The 12,778-nt window shown below is 39.4% G+C and overlaps 1 protein-coding gene across 1 annotated transcript in view; it reads left to right on the top strand.

Moving 5' to 3' along the window:
* The window catches only part of LOC124795923 (methyl farnesoate epoxidase-like), a 160,555-nt gene that overhangs the window by 60,203 nt on the left and 87,574 nt on the right, over window positions 1-12,778 (top strand). Inside the window, exons 3-4 of the mRNA XM_047260003.1 lie at window positions 3,809-4,027; window positions 6,601-6,788. Of these exons, the coding sequence (XP_047115959.1) occupies window positions 3,809-4,027; window positions 6,601-6,788 (407 nt within the window). The remainder of the gene's footprint in view (window positions 1-3,808; window positions 4,028-6,600; window positions 6,789-12,778) is intronic.

Raw genomic sequence — 12,778 nt, 5'->3', positions numbered from 1 at the left:
TCTTATAAGGATGCAGACACTTTCATATCCTAGGCTAAAGGCCATGATTCATATGAAGTAATTAGCTACAGTCCTGAGGAATTCGACCTTACTGGACATGCAGCTGATATTCCTTAGAGAATAACATCTTAGAAGAATAAGGTTATCGGCCTGATGAAAGATGAGGTGAATGCCTTGCATATCATGGAATTTATGGGGCTCAGATCAGAAATGTACACATACTGTATGGATGCAGGTGTAACCCAAAGATGGCTGTGCAGTGGCCTCTTACAATCAAATGTATTACGAGAGTCTGAAGGGCGGTGTTCTACCTCTGCGTATGGTGCACCAACTGATCTTTCAGCTGCTAGACTATGCTATCGTTAGTCAAATCTCTCAATGAATTTGCCCTATATTAACATGTTCATCAGCAAGGCTTTCTTGTACTTAGAGACAGTTCAACTGTTGGTATTTTATAAACTGCAGGTGTGTTTTTGTGGTGTTATTGATTGACTGGTTTGAAAATAATAACATAAAATTTTTTTAGATATATTTATTTACATAGCGACAATTGCACTATATTCCTCCTAATTCTATACACACTTATGGACTGTTGCTGCTGCTGTATCATGAGGAACACCTCCATTTCTTTTCCTGTTGTAGCTCTGATAGTTCTGTAATGACAACAACACAGACTTAAGCACAACGTTATGCACACATCATAATAACTGTTTTAGAAGGATGAGTACTTACAGCAATTGCAGCGAGGGTCCTCTAAAGTTATGCAATTCTGTTATATTGTTGTTTTTGGTACTTGTGTGGTGGAGGACTGGACAGACATTTTAAAAAGGGTATACGATTCCAGCATATGCAGAATAACAGTGCACCCAGTCACGTAATGCATCTTCTTGCCATTATTTTGCATTGTATTTATTTGTTGAACAATATTCCTCTTGTCTACAGCCATATGCCCCTCCAGGACCAAGGCATTCCGTTACTGATGCACAAATCTGTGAGTATATTTCTCTGATAGATGTTTATAATAAATATACTTGTTAAAGCAAGAGTCCCATCAGCATCAACACATGAGACCTAGGCTTATGTACAGAAAGCAAAGAAATGACAGCAACTCCTCAACGTTTTGCATTTACAAATACATTCTGCAATCTAAAACTATGTATTAATAAAGTAATAGAAGGTCTTGCTGGCTGTACAATTTGTACAAAATGAGCAGTGGTTATTATCAAACTAATAATTAAGCTGAGACCACAAGGTCATATGTTTTATTAATCCTGTGTAAGGCACTAGTGGACGGCTCTATGTTTACTCAGTACCACCTTCATGAGAAGTGTACTTATTTCAAACAAACAGATGGAAGAAACAAAATATTACTTAAGGATATGACATTGTCTTTTGACTTGTCATTATTATCTCCCAATGGTTACATCTGTTTTTACGTAGAACAATATGATTAACATTACGTGAATCATGTGGGATGTGAGGGGCAGCAATAAAGTAGTGAGACTGATTTTCTTTGCAAGATGTGACAACCCTGCAGGCTTACGTAGGCACAATATGTTTGACCTTGGTCTATAAGCTGCTTCTAGTCGAAGCGGCACATCAATGCAACTGCTCAGTCGTGAGTTGTGTTGTAATAAGTTAATATATGTTTGTGTCTGTCGTCACGGAAATGGAACCGCATAATTTTGCGCAACGGTATGCCATTGCTTTTTGCGTTAAATTGGGTGAAAACGCGACGACAACTTATAGTAAGCTTCCCGTGGGAGGGCCTCGCAATCCGTGACATGGCGCCTCTAACTTCGCGACCACTCAGGGCGGAACATGCAAGAACATAGGAGGAAGAAAAATTTTAGGGTTTAACGTTCTGTCGACGTAGAGGTTATCAGAGATGGAGCACAAGCTCGGAATGTTTCTAGGATGTGGAAGGAAATTGTTCATGCCCTTTCACAGTAAGTAGCACTGGATGTCCCTGGAGATGTTTAGGGAAATCACGGAAAACATAAATCTAGATGGCCGGAGATGAATTTGAACTGTTGTCCTCCAGAATGCGGTAACCACTGCACCATCTCGCTCGGTGTAAGAACGTAATATATGGAAGTTGGCAATTTATAACAGACAACTTTCAAGATTTACTTTTTATGTAAAAATGAAGATCTCATGTGTAGCAGTTGCTCTAAAAAGTGGACGAGAAAATAGTTTTTCTCCTTTGTGTGGATATGATAGTTATTCATGAGCCACTGAAAGTTCCGTTCCACTCAGATGTTTTCGTTTAATACAACTGACAGAGCTAATTTTTTTTACATACACTATAAGACAAAAATGAACAACGCTTGGCAAAGGAGTTGTGCAAATTGGTGATAAACTAATATTCATACAGAATGAGATTTTCACTCTGCAGCGGAGTGTGCGCTGATATGAAACTTCCTGGCAGATTAAAACTGTGTGCCCGACCGACACTCGAACTCCCGAGTTCGAGTCTCGGTCGGGCACACAGTTTTAATCTGCCAGGAAGTTTCATATTCATACAGTTATAGACCAAAACACAAAATTGTAAACTTTGTCGCCCAGTGGATGAATATGTGACTTTTCAGCGCAATTTCACCGCATACCTGACATGGGTAGTGAACAAGGAACATATCAATACCAGGACATAAAGTTATTGCGAATTTTTTTCCATGTGCTCAGCTGGACAGTAACTATCAGTCACAATCAAATGAATAATATACACAGATATGAGAGTTTGAGACAGGACGAATAGCTGGGTTCAAAGGAGCTGCTTGGAGTAATCGGCGAATCGCCCGACATTGGAATAGGAGCGATATCACTATCTGACGACCTTGGTCGAACACAGTGTCAAGAAGGAAGCGGACAACCTACGGCGAAAACAGAAAGTGTGGACTGAGCAATCGTGAGAGAGGCGCTCACTGCCCTGGATTCACTGTTATCAACAATCCGACATGCAGCTGATACATCAGTGACGACAAGGACAATTAATAGACAGCTTATAGTAAAGATTCTGAACTAATGGGGCCTCTTGAGCCGACTACCACTGACCTCTGTACTCCAACACACTCGTTTGCAGTGGTGTTGGGCACATTTTCCCTGGAATCTCTCACTGACCGGAGTAGAATTGTTTTCAGTGATCAGTCCTGCTTAGAACTGATCCCGGATGACCAGTGAAGACGTGTCCGAAGCAGCACCGGACAGCTGGGGGATACCAACCTGACTGACGCCTGCCATATGGTCTGACAGCTAGGAATAATGCTCTGGGTTGCCATTTCATTTCATACCATGACCACTTTGATAGTTCTCCTTGGCGCCCTTACAGCAGAGAGGTACGTTGACGATATGCCGTGCCCCATTTTTTACTGTTCGTGGCAAACCACCCTGGGCTTATACTTCGACAAAATAATGCCCACTCTCACATGGCGAGAGTTTGCACTACTTGTCTCGATGCTTGCCAAACGCTGCCTTGGTTAGCAAGGTTGCTGGATCTCTCCCCAATTGAGAACTTCTGGAGCATTGTGGACAGAGGCCTCCAGCAAGCTTGTGATTTTAACTATCTAACGCGTAAATTGGACAGAGTTTGGCATGATACCTCTCAGGACGATACCAAACGACTCTATCAATCAACGTCAAGCCAAATAACGTCCAAATACTCCCCCGCTATACGAGCTTGTTCTATGTCTCCAATGTCCTCACACGACTTTATGTCCTATTCTTCTTTCCTTTCTTCATCCGTTTGCCCTGATACAGAATTTCGGGTCCTTCAAACAGTTGCTGATGGATATGTGTGTCGGTTGCTCAGGTGTATCAGTGGTTGACGGAAAGCTGTGGCAGGAGCAACGCGCCTTCGTGATGCGTCAGCTGCGCTCGCTGGGCTTCAGTGGGGCTGCCATGCAGGCTCAGGTGGGGAAGGAGGTGCGTGCCCTGCTGGACGTACTGAGCAACAGCCGTGGAAGGCCAACACAGCTCAATAAGCTGCTGGCGTCCTCCGTGCTGAACGTCATCCTCCAATTCTGTGCTGGTGAGTACACTCGTCCACTCATGTCTTGATAGCTAGTGTCTGCGAGGTGCTACCTAAAAATTTCGAGAACTCCCCCTAATAATCAAAAAACATGCACCATATCTTAATGTCCACTGCCATCTTGAAAGAGGTCTCCACGAGGTGCGTGCATGAAGCAGCAACCATTCTTTGTCCTCCCATCCCTCATGCTGTTTGCATGTAACATCTTCCCTTAATCTCCTCAAAGCATCTTTGCTACTGTCTGACCACATGGAAGAAATTCCTTATGTTCAATTTGATAGACGTTAAAAAGAAAAAGAACAAAAAAAAAAAAAAACAGTAGCATTGACGTGGCGTTGCTGCGAACGTGGCGCGAACTTTTGGGTTGTGGAGAGGATTGTATCTTCCACTGCTATTTTGTTTCAGCGCCAAATTTGCTCCTCGCGGGCAAAATTGTAACTAATATTTTTCTACTGTAAATCGATTTCACATTAACGCAATAGCATATCTACCAAATTTCTCTGTCTTTTGACAATTACAGCTCACACTGGGTCTCTGCGAGTAGCCGCACTTTACTTGTAACCACCTGGTACTTTCGCGATCGTTCCCAGAGTCGAGTATAAATGACGTTGGTCCGGGGGTTGACTCCTGGCCATATTTATTCGCTTAAACCACTCAATTCTTCTTGCTTGGCTTAAAGCTTCCACACCAAAAGCCTCCTTTAGCATGTGGAGGGTTTCAGTTGCAGTTTTGTGGCGTTTAAAACAAAACTTAAAGCAGATGCTTTGTTCCTGCATGTGAGTCATTTAGAAATTCGCACACAAAGTAGAGTGCCGCCACGTGAAGACTGACAATAGAAAGATATAAATAGAGGCACGTAGCAGCAGGAGTTCATGCCACTGATTGCTTGGGCGCAGAACTAAAATTTTAGGAAATTTTTGGTTGCACCTCGTAAGTGGTGGTACTTCTTCTCATTTTCACATACCTAATGGAAAATCTTCTCTGTAGAAATTTACACGGATTTCGCAAACAACAATCGTGTGAAACATGTGTCGCTCAGCTCGTCCACAAGACCAAGAACACAGCGGATACTGGTGCCTAAGTTTATGACGTCATTCTTGACTTTTAGGAACTCTTTTGATACTGCCACGTATTGTCTCTGGACAGCATTCGTCTCTTATCAGCATTGTTACTGGGCTCAAGAGTTCTTAGCAAGGTCTTCAAACAAAAAAATAGCTTTGCGCTATGACCGAAGCAAGTGTTGCATGGCCATTGCTGTTCGCAGATAATGCTGTTGTATATAGAGAAGTCCTTCTTTATAAAATTGTAGTGAAATTGTGGAAGACCTGCAAAGGTTGGCACTTGGCCCTCAACGTAAATTTTCCGACACGAAACACCGAGTGAAGTAGCACAATTACGGACTCTAAACGTCATGGTAAACCCTCTTGCCACACTGCACAGCATTGAAGCTTGTAGGTACATGACGCACACATTTTTAACTCAAAGGCAAGTATGAATGCAATCGAGATTTTACATGCTTTAGTAAATTATTCTTATTGTTATTATCATTAAGCTTTATATTAGAGTATTTTTTTATATGGTTAGTGAAATGCTAGTGTAAAGCCCGCAAAGGACGTCGATCTCTTTCACCATCTTGGTAAGCACTGCTGTTTGTCTGGGGGATGAGGTTCACAAACGTTGAGACCACATTGACCTGTAGTACAGAGAAACCGCTGTAGTGTCATATTAAGCTCTTAGCAGTATTAATAGGCTGTCTTTTTCTGTTCCATAAAGTTATGTTACAACTTTTTCATTATTTTCAGTTTTTGTCTGTGTTCACTCTCATTTCGCTTACTACCTTTGCATTTTTTTCTTGTTCATAGCTTTCAATCAGATGAAAGTGCATTCCCTTACGAAACACATTGCAACGAAGTACTCCATTTTTGGATACTTCTCATTGATAATACCCTTTTACCTTACAAAAACTTTTGGGCTTCGATTAATGAAATTGTGTGAAGTTCTCTTTCCATTTCCAAAACGAATTTCATAAGACTTCCAGTTGGCTTCATTAAATATCCTCTTGAAACTGTTCGAAAGCAGTTATTTCCCGTCTCTTGGCTCAATTTCTGCTGATCGCCATTTAGACTAGATTAGATTAGTACTTGTTCCATAGATCATGAATACGACACTTCGTAATGATGTGGAACGTGTCAGGTTAATAAAAGGTGTCTATACAAGATATTACATTACACAAAATGTTACACGACACTTAATTTTTTTTTTTTAGTTGGGGTTGTAGAAATTACCCACTTACTACATCCAAAAATTCATCTAGTGAGTAGAAAGAGTTGCCATTTATTGTATGACGCTTATCCTTCGAGCCAAGAAGCCACATTCAGTGTCACAATACCACGATAATTAATTAATGAGTAAGTTACAACTCATAAGGCTCGAAACAACATGTTAAAAAGAGTGTGGTGAAGAGCATAAAAGGAGCACATTTTCAGTACTACAAACATGGCATGACAATAGTACAATACTGCTGTCAATTCTGAGTACATGGTAGACTAAGGTTTGACTATCGCACTGTGCAGGATACCGCTTCCCACACGGTGACCAGCACCTGCAGACGCTGCTTGACCTCATTCACGCGCGTTCGCGTGCCTTCGACATGGCTGGAGGGAAACTCAGCGCCATGCCATGGTTGCGTTTTATCCAGCCTGAGGCATCGGGCTACAATGCAATCACAAAGTTCAATGAGATGGCGTGCGCCTATTTTTTGGTAAGTACTCTGTTACTCAAGTTTCACTAAGCTTACGTATCTGTATCCACTTTGGGTTTAAGGACAAAAATTTCACAGCCTGGCAGTGAATGACAGTTTTTGAAGTTTAAAAAGGCTATTTTTTCTCTGAAATTGTACCTTCTGAGTATTCCACACATTTCACTGCACAATGTTTTAGTCAGCACGTACACACGTACGGACGCACACACACACACACACACACACACACACACACACACACACACACACACACACAAATTAATGTTCAACCCTCACAGGGAACAACAAAGTCCACAAATCCTAACTATGAAATAAAGAATGAGAAAGTTACATTTTGAAAATTATATATATATATATATATATATATATATATATATAAAGAAAATTTAATATGTTCATTCGTTATTCTTTATGTAAACTGTACAAACATGAATACACAGACTGAAAATTGTCAGTAACCTAAACTTTTCCCAGAAAAAACATGCAGCAATATATATATATATATATATATATATATATATATATATATATATATATATACTGGGTGATAAGTAAATATTTTAATATAGTATTCCACAAGTAAAACTAAAGACAAAAGTTCATATAAACACAGGTCCACAGATGTTTAGTTATGGACTTACAGCTAATAAAAGATTTTGCCCAAAATTTAGAAACTTTGCTAATATCAATCCATTGCGAATCATGTAATATATATACAGGGTGTTTCAGAAATGACCGGTATATTTGAAACGGCAATAAAAACTAAACGAGCAGTGATAGAAATACACCGTTTGTTGCAATATGCTTGGGACAACAGTACATTTTCAGGCGGACAAACTTTCGAAATTACAGTAGTTACAATTTTCAACAACAGATGGCGCTGCAAGTGATGTGAAAGATATAGAAGACAATGCAGTCTGTGGGTGCGCCATTCTGTACATCGTCTTCCTGCTGTAAGCGTGTGCTGTTCACAACGTGCAAGTGTGCTGTAGACAACATGGTTTATTCCTTAGAACAGAGGATTTTTCTGGTGTTGGAATTCCACCGCCTAGAACACAGTGTTGTTGCAACAAGACGAAGTTTTCAACGGAGGTTTAATGTAACTAAAGGACCGAAAAGCGATACAATAAATGATCTGTTTGAAAAATTTCAACGGAAAGGTAGGGCGACCGCGTACGGCAACCACAGAGGGCAACGCACAGCTAGTGCAGCAGGTGATCCAACAGCGGCCTCAGGTTTTCGTTCGCCGTGTTGCAGCTGCGGTCCAAATGACGCCAACGTCCACGTATCGTCTCATGCGCCAGAGTTTACACCTCCATCCATACAAAATTCAAATGCGGCAACCCCTCAGTGCCGCTACCATTGCTGCACGAGAGACATTCGCTAACGATATAGTGCACAGGATTGATGACGGCGATATGCATGTGGGCAGCATTTGGTTTACTGACGAAGCTTATTTTTACCTGGACGGCTTCGTCAGTAAACAGAACTGGCGCATATGGGGAACCGAAAAGCCCCATGTTGCAGTCCCATCGTCCCTGCATCCTCAAAAAGTACTGGTCTGGGCCGCCATTTCTTCCAAAGGAATCATTGGCCCATTTTTCAGATCCGAAACGATTACTACATCACGCTATTGGGACATTCTTCGTGAATTTGTGGCGGTACAAACTGCCTTAGACGACACTTCGAACCTCTCGTGGTTTATGCAAGATGGTGCCCGGCCACATCGCACGGCCGACGTCTTTAATTTCCTGAATGAATATTTCGATGATCGTGTGATTGCTTTGGGCTATCTGAAACATACAGGAGGCGGCGTGGATTGGCCTCCCTATTCGCCAGACATGAACCCCTGTGACTTCTTTCTGTGGGGACACTTGAAAGACCAGGTGTACCGCCAGAATCCAGAAACAATTGAACAGCTGAAGCAGTACATCTCATCTGGATGTGAAGCCATTCCGCCAGACACGTTGTCAAAGGTTTCGGGTAATTTCATTCAGAGACTATGCCATATTATTGCTACACATGGTGGATATGTGGAAAATATCGTACTATAGTGTTTCCCAGACCGCAGCGCCATCTGTTGTTGAAAATTGTAACTACTGTAATTTCGAAAGTTTGTCTGCCTGAAAATGTACTGTTGTCCCAAGCATATTGCAACAAACGGTGTATTTCTATCGCTGCTCGTTTAGTTTTTATTGCTGTTTCAAATATACTGGTCATTTTTGAAACACCCTGTGTATATATATATATATATATATATATATATATATATATATATATATTGGGTGGTTCGCAAATATATATCACCTTGAAAATTGGAGGTTACTGATAATTTTCAGTCAGTGTATTCATGTCCATGCAGTTCATATCAAAAGCAACAAATGCAATAACAGAGAAATTCCCCATTATAATACCAGAGCTAAAGAACAGTTCTATATAACGAAAGGCACATGGGAACCACACAAAAAATAAACACACCAGATCATTTCACAAATTCTCACTCCTTCATCAGTGTCTGCCTATCACAATTTTTAATACAAAGTGATGTTAACATGCTACCAAGCAATAAATTTCGCAATTTAAAATAATTTTTCACATCCTAGCTACTGATATTAGCTTATGAGAATTTTACTGCGTTGTACTATCCATACCTATTACATTAATGTCTAATATAACAGTGATAACACCAGCTGTCCTTTACAAAACAATTCCTCCATTCAAAATTATTATATGCTTAAGAAATTGACAGCAATTAAATAACTTTAAAGAGTTTCACTCGTGAAAAATGACAAAAAATGTGTAATAAGTATTTCATGTCAATTATAAAAATGTAGAGTTTACGGACATTTTCATTTTTCATGTCTTCGTGAATTTTCTTTGTAATGTTGCACAGGTGCCATGCCCCTCTGTCATTTTAAAAAGAATCAGAAGACATGACATATTCTACTTTTCCTTATTTCTTCAGCTTCTATGTATGGATTGTAAACACTGGAGTAGTCTAAAAGGCTTACTCTTCTGGGAGTAAGTACAGGTGTATCTAGAAGGCTGTGCCTTAGCTGCAACCAAAAATTTTGTTACATATTTGTTTACTTATTGCTTTTTGGATTTGAATCACGTATGTTTCGTAATTGCTGGTGTGTTGTTCTATTTCAGTGTTTGTGTTTGCTGTGGTAGAAATGCCAAGAGTAAAGAAATTAGTCAGGAAACAGGTTTTGAGGCAATCTGTTTACAGCAATGTTGAATAATACACATCATTTGGTTCAATAGTCATCTACAGTAACTGGGTGTACAAGCATACACTCACAAGCATTCCTGGCTGTTTTGAAAGCAATTACAGCTAAATAAAGGGATCTGGCCAATACAAATCTTCTTACGAAATATCTCCATGATATCTCATAGAATTCCATCAGAAGCTAAAACAGCTGCATAGAGGAGAAAATACCAAAAACTGAACTGGTCAGGATGACAGTGTTGAAGTCCGGTGAATGGATGCAGTAATAACTTTCAGTGATGTGCAGATTATAGAATTAATACTTTGAAAAACTTAGATAACCAGACTGGAATAAACAGAAGTGAAGAGAGCTGCAGAAACTGCTACCTAGGAATCTATGTTAAATAAAAGAATGAAGAGAAAGATTATTGAGGATAAAAAAAAAAGATGACTGACAAGAACACGCAACTTGAATGTTCTAAACCTGCCGTTTTACAACAGATTTCTAACAAATTGTCTCATGGTATAGAAATATTATTACAAATTGGACCATACATCAATACTAATAAATGTGACAAAATACTCCATAACAGCAAAAATTATAACAAATAGCACTATGGCATCTCATGTTACTTTACAATTGTAGGAAGCTGCCCCATTGTACATAAAACTGTAAAAAATTGCCCATACATGAGCATATTTCTTCAAAATTGTAACAAATTGCTCCATGCATCAAAATGTTACACCAAAAATGTAATGAATTTCCTCCTGTTATAGCAAAAATGTAAGAAAAAGGTCCACACACTACCATGTTACAACAAAATTGTAGTAAATTGCCTATATTACATACAAATGTAACAAAATACCCTGAAATCACTATTGTTACAGCAAAACTGTAACAAATTTTCCCATCACCATATCATGAAAAAAGTAATACAAATTAATCCGTACATCGAAATGTTACAGCAGAATTGTAAAAACTTCCCTCATGCACCATTGTGTTACAGCAGAGTTGTAACAAACTCCATGCTACATCCCATGTGCAGCATCACCCTCCCTATACTATGGTCAACCATTACATTCACCTTAACTGTGTTATGGCGCAATCCAGTGGCAGAATCCCTGCTATCACAGTGGTGTTGTATCAGTTATGAACATGAAACGACCAATCACAGTGTGACATACACCCACCCTTTACAAGAAATGCCACCACAACATCATGAATTCTGCTATTATGGATATTGACATCATGCGACTAAGATCATGGATCCAGGTCTGATCTCATGGTGCAGTCATAGTAAAGATGGTGTCGTCTGTGATGTCACAGATTTCGTATTGATCCGGCAATGTGATGTTATGTGTCTGGCTAAGCGTTTTTTCTTGTTGCACTGATTGGTTTTGATTACTGGAACAACCACAACTTCACAGAAGAAGTATCAACTTGCTTAGTAGACATGCAGCAGTTTGTTACAATTTTGTGTAACAATGGCGATGTTCGGGCAATTTTTGCTGTAATATTGCAATGTATGGAGTAATTTGTTACAATTTTTGCTATAAGACGAAAATGCTGTACAATTTTTCTGTAAAATGTTCAGTTATTTTTACTGCTTCGATGTATGAGTCAATTTATCACCATTTCATTAGATGCTTATTTGTAACTAAGTAAGTGGCTGACATCCCCAGTAGCTGACACCATTGACAGCAACTGCAGTCACACACTGGCAAATAGTAGTGTTAAAATATGTTTAAAAATTTTCATTGCAGCACCCTGAAAGGTAACCATTATTGACCCACCCTGTAAACTGTTCATCAATGGCCAACCCCAGAAAATTACCATCACTGCACCATCCTGGAAAATGATGGTGTATCTGTTATGCTTGTACTCTTCTGTGATAACTTAGCAATGGATAGGACGATCTGCTAAAATTTTGCTGTAACAGAGATTATGGTTCAGTTTGTTATAATTTGCTGCAATAAACAATGTATGAAGCGTTTTGTGACAGTCTTGTATAACAATGGTAATGTGTGAGGCACATTATTACAGTTTTGCCGTAACATAGAGATATATACGGCAACTTATTACAATTTTGCTTTAAACTGTCTATTCATGGAATTAAGTATTTTATTCTCCACTGTGTGACAAACGTTTTGTACTACGAGACAGAGGTAATCCTGGTCTGGGAGTCACTACATCGTTTGCTTGATATCAGTTTTAGCTGAACTGAAGCGTGTTTTTCTCTATAAAACTACTATGTTTAGGATCAATAGCACAGTTTCTTAGCAAGACAGTCCATTCTCCACCTATTCATGCGAAACTGAAGCTAAATTTGTGCTTAGAGAAATGAAATGCTTAAATAAAAGAGTACAACTAAAACCAGACCAAAGTTGCAGATTTCACTTTTTTAATCACTCGATGACTAGTTTCAGGCTAAGACCCATTTTCAAATCATATTACAAAGATGTGATAACTTAGGAATGGACAGGACAGTTTGTTACAATCTTGCTGTAATAGCGATTATGCTTCAGTTTGTTTTAATTTGCTGCAATAAACTACGTACGAGGCACTTAGTGACAATCTTTATAGCAATGGTAATGTATGAGGCACATTCTTACAGTTTTGCTGTAAGGGTGAATCAAAAAAGTAAGAATTTGCAATTTTGGATTGGTTTTCGTTGTCCTGATTAAGAAGTTGCTGACCCAGAACTATTCCAACATGATTGTAGTTCGTAAGTGAAAGAGATAACTGTTGCTGGTAGGGGCTGTCATCATTTCATGAACC

This window comes from Schistocerca piceifrons, chromosome 4 (genome assembly GCF_021461385.2).
Source record: "Schistocerca piceifrons isolate TAMUIC-IGC-003096 chromosome 4, iqSchPice1.1, whole genome shotgun sequence".
Classification (NCBI taxonomy): Eukaryota; Metazoa; Arthropoda; class Insecta; order Orthoptera; family Acrididae; genus Schistocerca; species Schistocerca piceifrons.
The sequence above is the reverse complement of the archived record's forward strand: the minus strand, read 5'-3'. Positions and strand labels throughout refer to the sequence as shown.